Source organism: Schistocerca gregaria, chromosome X (genome assembly GCF_023897955.1).
Source record: "Schistocerca gregaria isolate iqSchGreg1 chromosome X, iqSchGreg1.2, whole genome shotgun sequence".
Classification (NCBI taxonomy): Eukaryota; Metazoa; Arthropoda; class Insecta; order Orthoptera; family Acrididae; genus Schistocerca; species Schistocerca gregaria.
The window spans coordinates 187217556-187238164 of NC_064931.1; the positions used below are offsets into that span (position 1 = coordinate 187217556).

The window sequence follows — 20609 nt, forward strand, 5'->3', positions numbered from 1 at the left end:
AAAATGAGAAGAAACATGAATATCAGTATGTGTGTTTCTTGTCTTGAGTTTTTAAGAAAAAAAAGGATGTAGTAGACATCAGTTTATGTACAGAAACTGAGCAAGCAACATTCAGAAGCAAGCATCCGTGTGCCAGTAGTAGAATGACAGGAACAGTTCTTTGTGATGAATCACTAAGAAAGTCATTCAATTTAATAAAATAGCTTGTTTCTCTCAAAAGTGCTCAAAATCAAGATGATATATCTGATTAGTGAAAAAGTGTGGAGGAGTTACAACTGTTCCAAGCAGCAGATGGAAAATGAGAAAGAAAAGAAGTAGCTGATTTGAATGAGGAGGAATGTAATCATATCATGAGAGGAGAGGGGGGGGGGGGGGAGGGGAGAAGAGAGGGAGAGAGGGAAGGGGGGAAGGGGGGAGGGGAGGGAGAAGGGTGTGGCAAGTGACTCCATAATCAGTATGCTCACTGATATGCACAAACAGATATAACACTCATTATAACACCATATCAAAAGGAAAAAAAGAACAATAATCATCAGATTAATGGCTTTTGAGAATATTGGCTTTAAGAAATTATTAACTGAAACTGTACTTATTTGCTTTTGGGAAGTTAGCTGCAAAATAGAAACACAGTGCCAGCACTATGCAAAATCCCCTGTAGTTGATTCAAAATGTCTAATCATTGCACTACTTACCGCCAGAAGTAGAACACATTAGTTTTTAGGATACCATTGGAGTTACAACAAATTATCAATATATGGCACAGCATAGATCTAAATTGGGAAAATATTATTCTGATTAATATTGTATAGTGATGGCTTTTTAATGTAAATCGTTATCATTTACCACAAATTCTGTCATCCACTCAGTCTGACACAAGACAATTTTTCTAGTCTTCAGCTTCGTGGCTGCTTAAATTCCATAACATTAAGCAACTGAAGTGGCATTCATGGACACCAATGTATATTATATTGTTGTGTTCATCAAATTGTTATAATTACATTCAGAATTAGTACAACATGTCTAGATCATATTCTGGTGCCAGTAAATTTCTGCTTGCTTTGTTTCCTGGGTTTGATGCTATTTTGTCACCTTACACAGTGAAAATTAATACTATCTTCAGTTCTCTGAATAGTCAATTCTGAATTATGTCAACATTGCAATAATTTTTTGTAGTTTTTCCATATTAACTTAAAAAATTATGCCTTGTAGTCAGTATATTCTCCAATAGAAAATTAATGCTTTGAAATAATATTCCATAACTCATTTTACATCTTGTGCAAAATATTTAGTACCACTGTTACTTAACAGATATATTTTATCTTAACAAAATTCATAAAGTTCACAAACTGGTATAAGTAAAATCACCCAGAAAAGATCACTGTGGTCCCTATTACACTTAATCTTTCAAAGTGTATTCAAGTTTACTGATACTGTACTATACAACTATTATTTCTAATACACTATTTTATACATAGGGCAACCACAGCCAAAATATTCCATGATTTGAATAAATAAGACCACTGCAATTGTTAGAATTCTTTATTGGAGGACAGACAGATAGCAGTTATTTCGCACTGCCAACAGCAACGCTTCCTCCCCAGGCTGTCTACAGTGGAGGTTGGGGATGGCCTTAGTTCCCAATACATTTTTTCATAAATGCACCCGTATTTGTGAGTCAGAAGTTTTAAATACTTGGACATAAATGTCGGGGATGGCTCTATCTGGTTTAAATAGCAACTTTAATCTCTTGACTTGAATCACCTGAAGATACAAATTTAATTTGTAAAACTGATAATGTTCTCCAACAAAAAATTCTAACAGTTGCAGTGGTCTTGTTTATTGAAATCATGGAATATTATTTCTAACTATGAATGTTAGGGAAATTAGTAAACTGATCTGGTAATCACACCATCAATCTGAGCAGCACATTTGTGCAATTCTTTGGTTGAGGTAAACATTCAAACAGTACCACATTTTTGTCAAAAATACATATATAAAAAGCTGAACAATAAAGCAAATGTTTCCTATGTTGACATATTTCAGTCTGGATTCAGAAGTCAACGTTACATATGGGATTGAATTTTTTTAATCTTTAAAATTAGCAACAAAAATATGAACTGGGAATGGGAGGACAATAAGTTCTTAAACTGCTCAAACATGAGTAGAAGGAGATGTGGGAAACTACATAAGGAACATGAAAACCAATATTGTTTTTTTTCTTTTTAGATACAAGCATTAACTAATGGAGAAATGTTTGTTTTACAAATATTCAGTGGGGAAAAAAAATACTTTCATACTGTCACTGTGAGCTAAGCAGAGGACTGACAATGTACACTTATTTCTGTATCTTATATTTATTCATGTAGAAGTAAATCTAAAAGACTATGAAACTTTGAGTACCCTTTCAACATCTGTTCTTCTTTTTCATCAGACACATTGTTGAGTCCAACACATGGTGATATAATGCAGCTTTCTGTTAGGTATTTAACGGGGTGTAGTATCTCTGTATCTCTAAAGTTCTCTCTCTCTCTCTCTCTCTCTCTCTCTCTCTCTTTCTTTCTTTCTTTCTTTCTTTCTTTATTAGAAACACATTGATGATAGGCCACTCCATAGTAATGCAGAATTTCCGTTACTAGTTTCGGGTGCTTTAATTTGATAGAAAATGAAACAAAGATTCTTGTTGTGCCAGCAGTGAGAAACCTGAAACAAGAAATACTGTAAGATAATAAAAAGAGACAAATGAAAACAATGTAATAAAGATTTTGTGTGCCAAAGATAGACCTTACACAATAAATAAACAATGTGTATGACAATTTCTGTCTTTAATAAATTCAATTATTTTTATGTTTCATTTAACTGAAATATTTTTATGATGTTAGTAAATTAAATTATCTTTATGTAATAGTAGTAGTAGTAGCAGTAGTAGTAGTAGCAGCAGCAGCAGTAGCAGTAGTTGTAGTAATAGTTCATTCAGAAATACCAATATGATTGTATAATTTGAGAAAACCAATAAATGTATATTAACATAAAATCAAAATTTTAAGCTTAATTTTAATCTTCATAATACCTACTCCAATCAAAACATAAACTGACATATAGCAGGCTCCAGCAGCAGATTCAGACCCGACCAAAGGATAACAATACTAGATTTTATAACTCGAGGTTTCTTCATACACCAAAGGAAAGAAATGGGTGACAGGATACAAGACAGTCTCGTATTATGGAGGAAATAATCTGGGGCCATGGGTGAGACAGTGAAATGTAAGAAATAGAAAGCTACACAGTGAAACATCACAAGTTAGAAAGACTCTCCTTCACTCCAATAAAACACAACATGGAGTGTTTAGAAGAGCATGCAATTTACCTGATTCATTTATCCATTTTCTGTTTCATTTACAAAAAGCATATGGGAGAAGTGACTGGTTGCATGTATTCATTCATGTACGCAGTCAACATGTCAGAAAAACAAGAAACACGAGCAAACTAGAAGTAGAACCAAGACAAATATTTGAAGCAATGGCAAGAAAAGAAGTAGGTAACAATGTGCTAAGAAACAGCAACAAAAACAGAGTACACTCTAGAGAAGGTGCTCTGCTATATGGAGAATATGAAACTTTATAACAGATTGAAACTGTGTGCCAGATCAAGATTTGAACCCAGAACTTTGCCTGGATATTCAGACCTGGACAGCTGAGTCAGTAAGAGTATTATCCACAGAGGGGAGGTTCCAGATTCAAGTAGCGGTCCAGCACACAATTTTAATCTCTCTCAAAATTTCAAAATAGCACTACTCCCCTGCTGGATGAGACATTTGCACTGGAGTTCTCTATATTCATTCCACTGTTTGTATTCCAGTAAAGAATTTCCAACATCATATTGACTCCATGTCTGTTTAACCCAAATATGTAATTACTTGGTTTATATGTTGGATCATCCCTAAAATTCTGAATGTGTTAAGTTCCTGAATCTTCTAGGTAGGGCATTTTCACTGAGTGGGTCAATTTGATTAGCTAAGATCAATTCTCGCAGTGACGCAATCAATATTCAGAGAGTTTCAAATAATTATTTCACAGATGGAAGTCAGACAGGCACAGCCTAGTGATGCTTTGATTAGACAGAAAAAAGTAGACATATGGACTCAATAAACTACAAATCAGGTTTGCGACACTAGTGTTGTAACATGTAGAAAAGATGACAGTTCGCATACATTTACAGGTGTAAGAATCAATAACTTTTATTCACTAGTGACAATTCACATTAAACAGGCTTTGTCAATGGTACAGTACAAGCATTTCAATGAGCATATCAGAAAACTTAAAACTAAAGTCAATACTGTGCATGTCATAGAAATCTTTTCTACAGCAAAATCAGTTGTCTGGCAGATAGTTTCATTGTTTTATTTTTGTATTTTTCAATAGCATTGATCCGTCACAGAGACGTAACACATTAGACATTCCAAGGATGTAATTGGTGATTTTAGTTATATGGACATTAGCTATGGTCTAAGTCATGTTTCTGTAACATTTCATCTCCTAATGCTAGACACATCTTCAGAGGTTATAAAGTCTTTGTTGGTTGATTTGTAAACTCAAACAAGCTCAGTGAGGCAAACTGTTTATATGTAACAACACAATGGTCAGGTTATGACATTATTTGATCACTACCTAAGAATGAAGAGTCATGCCAGCATGTGTTAAGGAGCTCGTACTGATGAAGAATTGGTGCTGTTCATTTTATTTAGCACTTTGGCCCTCAACTTGCCTAATTTCAGTCCTCCTTTTCTGTTAAAAGTGTTTTTTAACTTCTATGGTGTATGTACATCCTGGCATAGCATGCATTTTATTGTTCTGAGGACACTCGATTCATCTGAATTCCAGTTTGTATTTGCTGATACTTTTCCTTGGTTCTGGCACCATGTTGGTGAATTTCTTTTCTGGCATTACACATTACTTGTGTAATGTTGTTCCTGACATTGAGAGCAGAAACACAAATATACAGTGTCACAATTGTAGTAAAAAGAGAATGACAGGGATCTACAGGACTAGACTTACATACTGTATGGACACACTTTTTTGGGATCAAAACCTTTTAGCTGATATCCCTGTAATGTTACCCTACTGTGTCTTCATTATTCAGAGACTGTGTATGATTTCAAATATAATCCTCCAATAATTTCCTCTCTCTTTGCTGTATGAAGGAAACTCAATTCAACTAGTTAGTACTGAAGTTAGCTTTTTTTATGTGTGTTAGTCATCCATCGACTGATAAGTCCTTTTATCTTTATTTAACTGCAGTTACATTTTGGAATTTCCTTTCTTACTTTCCAATTTAAAAAAAAGAGGCTGCCAAAATAGTAATTAAAACCAGTCACTCCTGAGCACTGCACTAAGAGCATACAAAGTCACAAATCCAATGACAAACTTTAATTATTTTTTAGTAGCTATAGATTTTTTATTTTCATTACGCATTGGTCTGCATGATCAGTGCTATTCACTGAACTGAAATGTGATGGAGGGATAATATCTGATATCCACCCTCAAACTTTACGAAGGAAATTATTCAAAACAATTGGCATACTAACAACAGTTCCATGATATTTTTCCTCTCTTATGAAGTTTGTTATGAATAACCACTCATAATTTTAAAATAATAATAGCATTTATAAATAAAATATTAAGAACTATAACGGCCTCCATTACCTACAACTTACTCTTAACCTTGTACAGAATGGATGAAAGTATACAGACATAAAAATATTTTACCATGTCCCTTGTGAATTAAATATACTGGTAGACTATGAATACAGTTTTAAAAACAAACCGAAAACTTTTCTCTTTAAGAACACTGTCTACGTCCTGGACAATTTCCTGAATAGACAGTATCTGTGTATGGTTAGGTTGTATTTATGAAGTAACATTACAGATTAAGAGTAAAGTAAAAGTCTAATTATGTACATAGTTAGCTTGCAGCCATATTTTCACTGAGAAAATGTATAATACTGGTCACCTTACTGGCATAATTGCTAGTTGTCGCAAATGTCATTAACAGAATATCCGTATAACTAAACAGAACTGAGCAATACTGTCAACAAAAAATGAACACTGCAGAGGCATCCTATCATTGACAGCCAAACATTAACGAAAATCACAGACATCAACACTTAAAACAGACCTTTGAGGAGCAGCATTTGCTTGTTTGAATATTTTATATTGAGTGTTTCCAACCTGATACACAAAAATCATCTTGCACAGACACCTACAAGGTTTTGTCTTCAAAATGAGCATGTTGTATTGTCATCTCTACATGTGTAAGGTTGTCAAGGGTTGAAATTTATGTCCTGAGCCCAAATTTGAAGAATCCAGTTTCCTATATTCCAACTATGTGTTCTACACTCATTCTTACATGTTAGTGAACGCAGCACTACAACAGTTATTAGATAATACACTGGCACTCACTTGCTTCATGAGGAGTACCACAAATTCCATCACCCAGAAGTCTGGTAAGCCTTAAATAGGCTAACTTACAGCTCTATGTTAGGTATTTTATCATGCTATAATAGATGATACCATTTTCTACACAAACTTGCCCACTTAGTTGTCACATGGAGAAAATGTAGTCGTACTGTATGATACTGTTGGATGTGAAGTCCCAACTAACCCTCTATACTGGTGTGCAGTGGCACTAGACAGATAAGACTGTTATTTGTAGTGGAAAGGACTAGATGGATATAGTTTGCCATAGTTACCACACACTGTTTGCAGACACCCTCACTTCAAAACAGAACTTACTGATCACTTGTCATTCTTGCAGAAATTCTCCTTATGGTTTCTCATATGTCTGAGGCGGCACTGGAATGATTTATTGAGTTCTTTATGCCTTAAACATTATTATTTGGAAGCACAGTGGTTATCTGCAATTGATAGGCATCTGAACCACCCAAATTGCAGAGCAACACCAGACATAGTACAGCTGTCATGGTGACTTCAGGACTTTAGGATGGGATGGGTGCATCATGATTGTCAAATCTGCTGTGATGAGTTCAACAGTTTCCTATTGAGACCTGCATATTCTCTTGGGTGGGTCCAAATGGGAAGTAGTCACTGTTTAGTTTCATATACTGCTTTAGCTAATGTGTGACTTTAAATTGGAAAGTAATCATTTAAAAGTCACCAATTCTTTTACACTGAGAAGTGAATGAGGGGAGTACAATAGAATGGGGTTTTAAGGGCACAGAATGACCCATCACAGTGTTGATGGTATGTTACCATTTGTAATAAGAGGGTGTAGTTCTTACAACATGAAGCTCTTAATAACAACTCAGTTCCTGTGGCTAGTATATGCATTAAAGTCCCTTAGAAGTAGTAACAGTATGGGGAGTTATGATGTATGATCTTTGAAAGGATCTCTATCAAAAGCTTCCTCAGGTGGCGAATAAATATTAACCAATGCAGCATTAAATGTCATTTATTTATTTATTTATTGGTCCAAGAACCAGTTTCGTACATTGTTTGTACATGTGATATAGGACAGTGGTAAACCGAGTTAGTTTACAATACAGTGGTCATTTTGACTACATTGTTGACATAATAAAAATGTGTAACAATGTAGGTTGGTGTACTACATTGCTTCTACATGTGACAATAGCAGTTATTAAGTGAGATGACATCATAAGCACAATTTGAACTATATTATGTATTGACAATTAGTGAAATTTGGTAAATGTGGTTTACTTATTATGAAGTTCCATAAGCTCAGACAAAGACTAGAAGCAGTGGTCAAGCAAGAACTGTTTTAACTTTATTTTAAATGCATTTAATGTTGGTATGCATTTTAGGTAAGAAGGCATATGGTTATACAGGGTGTTACAAAAAGGTACGGCCAAACTTTCAGGAAACATTCCTCACACACAAAGAAAGAAAATATGTTATGTGGACATGTGTCTGGAAATGCTTACTTTCCATGTTAGAGCTCATTTTACTACTTCTCTTCAAATCACATTAATCATGGAATGGAAACACACAGCAACAGAACGTACCAGCCTGACTGCAAACACTGTTACAGGAAATGTTCAAAATGTCCTCCATTAGCGAGGATACATGCATCCACCCTCCGTCACATGGAATCGCTGATGCAGCCCTGGAGAATGGCGTATTGTATCACAGCCGTCCACAATATGAGCACGAAGAGTCTCTACATTTGGTACCGGGGTTGCGTAGACAAGAGCTTTCAAATGCCCCCATAAATGAAAGCCAAGAGGTTGAGGTCAGGAGAGCGTGAAGGCCATGTAATTGGTCCGCCGCTACCAATCCATCGGTCACCGAATCTGTTGTTGAGAAGCGTACGAACACTTCAACTGAATTGTGCAGGAGCTCCATTGTGCATGAACCACATGTTGTGTCGTACTTGTAAAGGCACATGTTCTAGCAGCACAGGTAGAGTATCCCATATGAAATCATGATAACATGCTCCATTGAGCATAGGTGGAAGAACATGGGGCCGAATCAAGACATCACCAACAATGCCTGCCCAAACGTTCACAGAAAATCTGTGTTGATGACGTGATTGCACAATTGCGTGCGGATTCTCGTCAGCCCACACATGTTGATTGAGAAAATTGACAATTTGATCATGTTGGAATGAAGCCTCATCCGTAAAGAGAACATTTGCACTGAAATGAGGATTGACACATTGTTGGATGAACCATTTGCAGAAGTGTACCCGTGGAGGCCAATGAGCTGCTGATAGTGCCTGCACACGCTGTACATGGTACGGAAACAACTGGTTCTCCCGTAGCACTCTACATACAGTGACGTGGTCAACGTGACCTTGTACAGCAGCAACTTCTCTGACGCTGACATTAGGGTTATCATCAACTGCATGAAGAATTGCCTCGTCCATTGCAGGTGTCCTCGTCGTTCTAGGTCTTCCCCAGTCACGAGTCATAGGCTGGAATGTTCCGTGCTACCTAAGATGCCGATCAATTGCTTCGAACGTCTTCCTGTCGGGACACCTTCGTTCTGGAAATCTGTCTTGATACAAACGCACCGCGCCACGGCTATTGCCCCGTGCTAATCCATACATCAAATGGGCATCTGCCAACTCCGCATTTGTAAACATTGCGCTGACTGCAAAACCACGTTCGTGATGAACACTAACCTGTTGATGCTACATACTGATGGGCTTGATGCTAGTACTGTAGAGCAATGAGTCGCATGTCAACACAAGCACCGAAGTCAACACAAGCACCGAAGTCAACACAAGCACCGAAGTCAACATTACCTTCCTTCAATTGGGCCAACTGGCAGTGAATCGAGGAAGTACAGTACATACTGACGAAACTAAAATGAGGTCTAACATGGAAATTAAGCGTTTCCAGACACATGTCCACATAAGATCTTTTCTTTATTTGTGTGTGAGGAATGTTTCCAGAAAGTTTGGCCGTACCTTTTTGTAACACCCAGTATAACATAGCTCCAGAATGATACATTCCTCTTTTGCATACATTTGTATTTACTGTGTTCCTGTGTAAGTTCACCTTCTGTCTAGTTTCATGTGTGTGTATATCATAGTTGTGTTTGATAAGATTTTCCTTTTTTAAGATGCTGTCTTTTGTGAAAATTAGTATTTCGTATATATACAAGCAAGGCAGTGGCAATATTTTCAGAGTTTTAAAAAGGGGTCTACAGGAATCCTTACAGTTAGCTTTTTTTATCACCCTGATAATCTTTTTCTGTATTTTAAATGTCCTTGTAGTATTTGTGGAATTTCCCCAAAAAATTATTGCATACGTAAGTAGCGACTGTATACTGCAGTGATACATTGTCAGCACTGATGAGCAGCTTGTATTTTGAGTGAGGATCCTAACAGCATATGCTAGTGAATTCAGTCTCTTATTTAAATTGTTTAGGTGTGCCTCCCACTTCAGATATGCCTGAACATGTACACCTAGAAAATTTGTATGACTGACGTTCAACACATTTTTTTCCTTCGATTGTGAAAACAGGGTTTGCAGGATGGAGGTTTTGTGTGGTATGGAAGTTAACTGGCATAGTTTTTTTTTCAGAATTTATGATGAGCCTATTGGTCTTGAACCAGTGTGTTAAGGTATGCATAACTGATACTGCAGCCTCGTGCAGATTTTCCTCATTCTGTGATTTAATTAGAATATTAGTGTCAACTGCAAACAGTACAGTGGTTCTATCATGTATTTTACTAGCCAAGTCATTTACATACAGCAGAAATAGGACAGGTCTTAGAACTGACACTTGTGGGACTCCATACTTGATTTTCTGCTCATCATTGCAAAAACTAGAAATTTTTGGTGTTTCACTATCTTTGTGTTTTATTTCTGTAATCTGCTGATGATTACCGAGGTACGACTGGCTCCACTTTTCAGACTGACCTCAAAATCCATAATTACTTAATTTACACAAGAGAATGCCATGATAAATTACATCAAAGCCTTTACTTAGATCCGGAAATATCCCAGATACATGTTGTTTATCATCCACTGCTTTTAATACTTCATTTAAGAAGGCAAAAATTGGTGACTGAGTTGACTTTCCAGTTCTGAACACATATTGGGAGTCACTTATCAGCCTCTCTTTAATTTTGGAAAACTGTTAATCTTCTAAGGAACATTTTTTCCATAATTTTGCTGAAGCCTGAAAAAACTGAAACTGGTCTATAATTAGCAAGATCAATTTTTGCACCCTTCTTATGCAGAGGTGTTACTTTTGCAGTTTTTAGATTATTTGGAAATACACCAGTTTCAAAAGATGAATTTACTATGTCTGTTAGTGGTTCCACAATAAATGTTGCACTAACTTTGATAATAGCACCTGGTATCTCATCAACACCCACTGAATATTTATTAGGTAATTCTTTTAGGAGTCTTGACAGTTCCTCGGGTGTTGCTGGATACAGGAATAATGTGTTTGAATGAATTTTTTGATTTGAGAGACTGGTTGGCTGTTTGTCATGGTGTGTATTTATTAATTGCTGTGCTATATTTGAGAAATAATTATTGAAAGCACTAGCAACATGTTTGGGATCAGTTAGTTTATTTTTATTCATAATCAGCTCTATATTACTGTGATTAACTGGCCTGGTACACATTTCTTTCCTTATAATTTGTCAGGTTACTTTAGTTTTTTTCTTGGAACCACGCAATATTTTGTCATTTCCTAGTTTTTTTGCTTTTGAAATAACTCATGTTGGTATTCTTTTGTATCTTTTGAAATATGCAATAAAGTCAGGACTGGTATTGTGATTGGAGTACTCATACAATCTCCTTTTATTTTGACATGATATCCTTATCCCTTTTGTAATCCACTTGTCTGTTTTTTGAATAGAGTTCCACATAGTTGTATTCTTGGGAAAAGCCATTTCAAAAAAAAAGTTTGAATGTAGCCATAAACTTATCATATTTCTCATTGGTCTCTTTACAGTCATATACATCTTTCCAACTTTCACCCTCTAGGAGAAAACAAAAATATGCCACATTTTTTATACTGAAATTCCTTACAGTGTGTTGTATTCTGCTGGGAATTTGGGGTCCTGAAACATTTATTGCAAGAATTTGAGCATAGTGATCGCTAAAACCCATGTTTAAAACTTTTGTGTTATAGGGATATTTGCACTTATTTATCAAGATCTGATCAATAATAGATGCAGAGTTAGCTGTTTCTCGAGTTGGTTCAGTTACTGTTGGACTGATGTTGAACGATTCTAGTAAATTTATAACATCATCTCTGAATTTATTGGATTTCGAGAAATCAATATTAAAGTCATCACATATAATTATATTTTTCTTGGGGAGTGAATTTCTTCCAAGAGTTCCTCCATGTGATTGTAAAACACTTTTTTGTCTCCATCTGGTGACCTGTATACACAAATAATAACTGTATTTTGCCTTGGTAGTTCAGCACTAGAGAGTTCTCTATCTTTTTCACATAACAGTTTATGGTATTTAGTTAGCCTACACTATTGAATTCAATATTTTCTTCAACATATATACAAGTATCCCCATGACTCTATATTTTCCTACAAAACATGCTTGCAAGTTTGAACTGAGGAAGGTATATTTGCTCTAACATATCTTGTTTGAGCCAGTGTTCTGTAAAGCATAGTACAGAAACATCATTTAGATCATTTAATATTATTTCTATTTCGTTTAGTTTATTTGGGAGTGACTGAACATTTTGATGGAATGTGCATTGCTGCAACAAGTACTTGTACATCTGTGATGGATGAGGGGAGAGAGTACATTTCTCCTCCTCTCTAGCTGTGTTCCAAATGTGATCACCTTTCAGTGGAAACTGTACCTTCTTAGTACAAGATCATTAGTATTTTGAAAATGGCTTCTGTGTAGGCACAAACACAAGTCTGTGCTAAACACTTCAGTTTTTCTGTGTGTATTCCTGAACTAATTATTGTTCCACTGGGTTGCAGGATCATATATTGCAAAGGTCTGCTGGTATTGCTGAGCTCTGTCTAAGGGTGGAGTTTTGGTACTACACACTAACACATCTGAAGTACTTCAAGTTCATTTTTGTAAGATGTTTCACCCATTTGGGTATTACAAAAAGCTACAGAACTATGCAGTCTGTCCCTGCAGAGCGCAATATGCCTGGGTAAGCCTAGTACAACTGGAGTTCACCTGTTGTGTCACAGATTGATTGCCAACAACTTTTAAATTGAAATAAAAGTTATTGGCAAGCAACACCATTTATGTTAAGTGAAATGTAAACTTATTTATAAAAAGACTTATGCCAGTTAGTTCAGAAAACAGTGAAACAAATAAATTACACTCCACACTAACCTGCAACAGTCCATGTCGGCCTGACTCTTAAGCACAGTGGTCCTGATGGTGAGTTGTGAGCATTTGGAACACAGTGATTGAGTCACAGGGAAGCTAGTTGGCACAGAAACAGCATTGGGAAGGGCAAATGTATGTCCAGACCATTGGCAGATTAGAGGAAAACCGCAATCAGCACAAAGTGGGACAGAATTTGAATGTCATTTGGAGTGTCTTTTATAACAGCAAAGCTCTCTCATCTCAAAACTGTTATTTTGCCATTAAGTAATCAAAGGCATCCAATCAGCAGAACAATTACTCAACCTACAACTTTCATGGCAACATCTGATCCACACATATTTCAGAATCTGTACTTTTGATTATAAATGAACTACTACATCACACACTGCTGATAGTGACAAGAGTATACAACCTCATGTCACACAAATTTTGATCTGTAAATAGAATGATCTGTTGATGGACCAGGAAAGAATGTGGTATGCACAAGCTGTTTAAACAGAAGTTCAGAAGCACCGTGATATTGGAGAGGTCGCTTCTGGAACAGTGTCTTGCATCTCACTGCAAGTAGTTGCCCAACTTTCCAGTTGCCGGAATTTTACAGAACTATTGTATCTTTGATATCGGCACAAAAACGTCAGTGTTGAAAATGTGAATGCCGCAATACATAATTTTGTTTTATCAGAAGTGAAAGTAGGGTGGCAGTGAAATGTTTTAAATTTCTACTGATTTTTTAAATGTTAGCATAAACATAAATGCTTTACATTTGTCATACAAGTAATTAATACAAAAATGGAAGAATAATTGAAAGGTCACCTCCTGGAGATACAGCTTACCACATTTTTGTATCCTGTTTTCAAATATTGGATTTTACAATAGACTCTTCTGACAGGAACTCACGAATCCAGTCACACAACTGAGACAGTACTCGATAGGCACATAATTTTATTAGAAACCACTTGTAATGAACAGTATCAAAAGCCTTTTGGAAATCTAGAACTAGGGAATCAATTAAACAGCCCATGTCAGTAGCATTTATTACTTTGTGAGAATAAAGAGCTAGTTGTGTTTCAAAAGAACAATACTTTCTGAATATGTGCTGACTGTGTCAACAGATTGTTTTCCTTGAGTTAATTCATAATATTCGAATGTGTATATGTTCCAAACTCCTTTTGCAAATTGACATCACTGATATGGGTCTGTTATTCATTTGATTACTCCTACTGCCTTTTTTGAGTATTGGTGTGACCAGTGCAACTTTCCAGTCTCTAGGTACACATCTTTTGACAAGCAAGTGGTTGTATATGACTGTTAAGTACAGAGTCGTTACATCAGCAAACTCTGAAAGGAAGCTAACTGGTATATACAATCTGGACCAGAGGACTTGCTTTTATTAAGTGGTTTTAGTTGCTTTGCTACATCAATGATATCTACTTTTAAGTTACTCATGTTGGCAGCAGTTCTTGATCTGCATTCTGGAAAATATACTGTATCTATTTGGTCAAGGAATTTCTGAAAACAATACTTAGTGACTCAGCTTTAGTGGCACTGTCATCAGTAACATTACCATCGCTATTGCACAGTGAAGGTATTGATTGTATTGCTGCTGGTGTATTTTCCATATGACCCAATCTCTTTGGATTTATGCCAGATTTCAAGACAAAGTTTCATTGTGGAGCCTGTTAAAAGCATCTCGCAAAGAAAGTTCACACTAAATTTTGAGCTCCTGTAAAACTCTGGGAATCGTTGGGAATTTTTCATTCTTTTAAATTTAACATGCGTTTTCCATTGCTTCTGCAACAGTAGTCTAGCCTGTTTTGTGTACCATGAGGGGGAGGCATCAGTTCCATCTCTTAATAATTTATTTGGTATAAACCTATTAACTGCTGTTGATAATATTTCTTTGGATTTAAGCCATATCTGGTCTACACTTTCGTAGTTGGTTCAGACGGAATGGAGGGTGTATCTTAGGAAGGCATCAAGCAAATTTTTTGTCTGCTTTTTTAAATAGATATATTTTGGATTTATTTTTGGTAGGTTTGGATGTTACAATATTCAGTCTCACTACAACAGCCTTGTGCTCACTAATCCCTGTATCTGTCATGATGCTCCTTATTTGTGTGGGATTATTTGTTGCTAAGAGGTCGAGTATGTTTTTGTGACCATTTACACTTCGAGTACGCTCCTGAAGTAATGGTTCAACACAATTTTCAGAGAAAGCACTTATTAAGAATCTGGATGATGCTTTACACCTACCACTGACTTTAAACATGTATTTTTGCTAACATATCAAGGGTAGGTTGAAGTAATCACCATGTAAAATTGTACAAATGGGGTACCCATCTGAATTGAAACTCAAGTCTTCTTTGAACTGTTCAGCAACTGCATCATCCAAGTTAGGCGGTTGGTAAAAGGAACCAATCCAATAATTAATTTATTTCAGTTTTCAAATATAACCTCTACCCAGAGTCATTCACAGGAACTACCTACTTCAACTTCACTACAAGACCGACTACTTCTAACTGCAAAGAACATTGCACCACCAACTGCATTTAAACGATCCTTTCTCAACAATGTTAAGTTCTTCGTAAAAATTTTGGCTGAGCTCATCTCCAGCTTTAGCTAGCTTTCAGTATCTATAATGACTTGTGCTTGTGCTTTATATTAGTGTCTGGAACTCTGGTTCTTTTCCAAACACAGCTACGTCAATATACTACTATAATACCTATGGTTCCTAGGTCAACCTTTGTCCTGTGTTTGACCTGCACCCTCTAAGACTGAAACCCTTTTTGTTCTTTGTTGAGACACTCTACCCTAAAATACCATCCACTCCATTCCGCACAGCCCCCATTATCCGTGCAGTTATCTCCTGTGTGTAGTGAACCTCTGGTCTATTAAGCTGGACGCAATACCACACCACCCTATGGTGCAAGACGAGGGATCTGCAACTCACTTGGTCACAGAACTGTCAGAGCCTCTGATTCTGCCCTTCTTATCAGCTCTGTACCAAAGGTCTACAGTTGGTCCTGCTGATGATGCTAGAGATGTTGAGCTCTGCCTTTATTTTGGAAGCAAGACTGGCAGTGTTCATCAATTCAGCTAGTCAGAATCTGTTCCAGTCCAAAGCTGCACACATCATTAGTACTGATGTGAGCTATCACCTGCCCCTTCTGACTCGTTCCACATTTGGATGACTACCCCAGTATGCACACAATATTTCTTCCCCTCCTTGGTAGCCACGTCCCTAAGGGACATCATTACATGCCTAAAATTAGAGCTCCCAACTTTAAATAATCCCACATTCAGTGACTGCCCAGATCTTGCAGGTTGAGTGGCTTCCTCTATAACAGGACAAGCAACTGCATCTGGCTCAGCCACAGATAGCACCTTAAAGCCATTTGTCAGATCAACCAGGGAGGCCTCTTGATCCTCCCCCCAGAAAGTCTTTCACTGCCTGCCTTGGGACAACCTGCCACTCAAAAACTGGTGAGGGTCCAACCTCAGTGTGTGGGCAGTAACCGGGGCATCAACAGTAGTGGACCAGTTGGGCTACATATGGGACATATTGGAACTATCCCAGATCCCCACATCTGGTCCCCCACAGCGATGCCCATTGGCAACAGCCTCAAGCTGCGAGATTAATGCCAGCACTGCCTAGAGCTGTGAGAGAAGGGTCACTATCTCAACTTGCATCTGAATACGGCAATCACAGCCACTACCCTTACTAATGTTGGCGGACCTCTACACTGCACAATTATTAAAATGCTAAACTGCGCATAGCAAGCACACAAACACAGAACAGATTTAAGAATTAAACTAGTAATCACACAGGTAACTGAAAAAAGTTGCTCCTATTTGGAGCTCATAAAAATAATTCACCAAAAAAAAAAAGACACTGGGAAATTTGTTGAAAACTGTTGCAAACAGTCAGGGAATAAGTACTAGGTCTCTCAACACTCCTTAGCAATGTCACAAGTATCTTTGTGAGAGTACTGCATACAAACCACTTCACCCCTTTTGCATCCACAAGGTGCAAGCAATGCTGCTGGGAGACTACCAACAGACCCTGTTGATTATAAATCAGCAGCTGCAAGACTACTGTTTCTCAAGAATGATACTCTTCACAACTAGAGCCTGATTCACAAGGAATGGCACAGTGAATTTTCATAATATACATGAATGAGCAGAGGAGGTAGGTCCCCACAGCCCAAGTTCAGATTGAGAGAGGATGAGAAACGAAATCAGGTATGTGATTTTCAAAGGTATCAGCCCAGTATTTGCCTGAAGTGATCTATGGAAACCACAAAACACCAAAATCTGGATGGTCGAATGTGGATTTCAACAGCCGTTCTCCCGAACGAGTGTGCAGTTTCTAAACCACTGTGCCACTTTGCTCAGTTATGTTTCTTGGAGGAAGTAACACATTTCTCAACTCTTACTGGAGTAGGGTACAAGTCCCTAGGAATTCTGAAAGTTAGACCATTCAAAAGTCATAATACCTTTCTTGTATCCCACAGCAGTTTTTTTGGGCATTTCAGCCACATTCTTGTGCTTCAGTGACACATTATGTACCTCTACTCTGAATCTTCCCCCATCCCTTCCACAAACCCAACTTTGTAAGACCTGTTCACTGATGAACATCACTCATGAACAGTTTCAATGAGGATTTTCTAAGTGAATTACATTTCCTCGAGTTCTACCAATAAATTTCAAGACTGGCCTCTGCCTTCTTCACAGGTTGATTTATGTTGTGATTTAATTGCTCAGGGCACATACCACACATATTTGACTGATCACAAATTGTGTCATCAAATGCCTTTAGGTCTTTTGTCCCTCACGAATCTTACATTACAATATATTAATTTATGTTGATTATTGGCTGCCATTCTTTACATCAAGTGCTTATCATCAACAAGTCTTCCTGCATTTCACAACAAATTTTAATGACATTTCTCCTATGTACATAACTGTGTCACATGTGAACAACAAAAGAGAACTACAAATGGTTGCCTGCAAGTCATTTACATATGTATCACTTCCTACATGTACACTGGACACCATATTCTGATTGCTAGGTTTTCTTCAATCAGTAGCCCATTCATTCTGATATTACATTATAACATTTTCTCTTCACGACAGCAGATAGATACATTTTCCGTGGACCTGTGACTTCTCACAATGATGTGGAACGTTTCAGTTAGTTTATAATTATAGTACATCTGGGTGGATTACATGTCCCCACCTCTCGCCATATGAGGGTATGTTCAGCACTGCTAAACATGATTGTTTTCCGGTCTAGATGTTATGGTGTGGGGAGGCATAATGTTGTATGGGTGCACTGATTTGCAAAGTACACTCATCGGTAAGTGTTATTGTTACACTATACTCCTTCCCCAAGTGCGTCTTTTCAGGCATGCATTCGGCCCCGACTTCATTTTTTTGGATTACAATGCGTGACTGTATCAAACACTGGAGGAATAGGAGGTGGAGGTCTTGGAATGAGAGAATTTACAGAGGCCGGCAGCACCCTACAGATGCCTGAATTGTTTGCTTTATTTTGATTGAACCGCCACTATTAAATTATGTAAATACAATTCAGTACCCCTACAAAGTACTTAGCATTGTAATGGAGAAGGTCTCAACGTAATTGTGAGTTGTTTGTAATCAGTCACGTGAGACTGCTCTGAAATAACTGGAGTCACAATCACGAAAAATGCATTTAGCACATATAAAGTGGCATTACCATACACAAATAAATAAATCATAATGAGTAGCCTGATTTCAGCAGAATCATAATGAATGACATGGTAGTTTCTAATAGACACAGGTACGGATGTAACTTGAAAGAGGGGAAGCAATTGCGCCTCCACCTTCCCTTTTTTACAAACTGAGCTCAAATCCTGACCCACCATACAGATGGACATATCAACTAAGATTAAGTTTGAAGAAAGGCAGAACATACAAAGCAAGTTTACTCAAAACCATGTCACGTGTCATGAAATCTCAAAACTATTTTAGCATTCACCATGAAATTAATGTGGGTTGCCCCCTCCAGGACAGAGAGAGCGCACTGTTGCATCACATTCTACAGTATTACAATCATAGTGCTGAAACTGATTTTATTGTGTCTACTGTGGATTGTCTATGCAAATTACTCCATCATAATTTTTTTTAAATGTTCACCAGTCGTAGCACACAAACTTGCTGTAACAGCAGACGATATAAAGATTCTTAAAGAAGAAAAATGTAGTAGCCCAACAGTTGCTAAACTTACTGTGGATGCAAGTTGCGCCTCTATGGCAAGCATAGTGTGCACTGACATTCAAATAGAATACCCACAGACACCCTTGGTGGCTGCCAGGGGCAGCACCCTCATCAACCACAGTCACTGTGGACGCTGGGGGAAGAAGAGGTAGCCACAGTACAAAAAGTCCAACCAGGGTAATGTGGACAAACACGTCGTCAGCAGCAAGCACAGCAAATGCCACTTCCTTTGTGCTCCCTTGTTTCGTACAGCATGAGCTAACAGCCTACCCCAAGCGCTTGATTTCTTGCTGTGTAAATGTAAGGAGAGAAAAAGGTCCCATAGCCATGGTATGTCGATGGCACAATCTTACAAGGACTTTCGTACACACAATGGCGGTCATCAACATGCCACAGCACCTCCCTTCCATCTGCAGTCAAACAGTGAGGCACAACACCTTGTCTGAACATTTAAGACACTCGTGCCTAAGTGCGTGGAAGATTTATGGCTAAGGAGGATCTCATTTTTTTTAAGTTCTTACTGAATGACACTCATCGTGACTAAAAAGTCTGCTGAGCTCCTGCACAGCTGTCAGCTGCCAACCCTGCTCAAACTCTTGCAGTTGAACATGCATACCCCAGCAGTGCCAGTTTCGTCAACGCTTGTGCGTGGCATACCAGTCTGGGCCATGGATTTCAGATGGCACACTCACTGGATTCTGGTCACCATCCACAGCTAGCATTGTCACAGCATCTTCATGGTTCGCACCAAAGATCAACTCGTGGCACATCACCGGAACCAGTTGTGTCCAAGGATGGGTGAAGGCCCTTCCTCAAGCTGTGGGCCTGGTGCCCTGTTCCTCATTGGCCCTGGCCACTCTGGGGGTCAAGCAGACCTCACCATGCCTGCCCTCTAAGGCACTCAATGCTCTGTCAGCACTCATAGTGGGTTTGCTTCCTGTTGTCTCCTCCCATTGCACTAAGCAGCTGCCACCATCAGCAGGGACAGAAGCCAGTTCTACATCACCAGAGCCTTTCCTCTCCAGTCCACCATCATCACTACATGGTCCGACACCACCTCATCACAGACTCTGATGTCCAGATGGTTCCTGCCCCTGCCCCCTCCTGGTCGAGACCTGTCCACCAGCTGCCATGGGTGGCCTCATCCCAATCACTTTCGTCCATATGCGTCAGTCGGGATGGATCGGGAACTTCTCATGTCTTCGGCTGCCACTGTCGATGCTGCCACCAACACCATGGATGTGTCTGCAGTGACAGCACCATGGACAGCAAGACCTGGTCCTTCCCACTGAAAGGAAGTAGTGTAGTAACCCACTGGTTACTATGCCTACCATGGACACGAGTCAGCCCACTACAGCGAGCATATGGCTCTGAGCACTATGAGACTTAACATCTGAGGCCATCAGTGCCCTAGAACTTAGAACTACTTAAACCTAACTAAGGACATCACACACATCCATGCCCGAGGCAGGATACGAACCTGCGACCATAGTGGTCGCGCGGTTCCAGACTGAAGTGCCTAGAATCG

At 38.2% G+C, this 20609-nt stretch overlaps 1 protein-coding gene across 1 annotated transcript in view; it reads right to left on the reverse strand.

The window, feature by feature from the left end:
- Window positions 1-415: 415 nt before the first annotated feature.
- LOC126299120 (uncharacterized) overlaps window positions 416-20609 on the reverse strand; it is a 64785-nt gene continuing 44591 nt past the window's right edge. Inside the window, exon 2 of the mRNA XM_049990819.1 lies at window positions 416-2700. Within this exon, the coding sequence (XP_049846776.1) occupies window positions 2355-2700 (346 nt within the window). The 3' untranslated portion in view covers window positions 416-2354. The remainder of the gene's footprint in view (window positions 2701-20609) is intronic.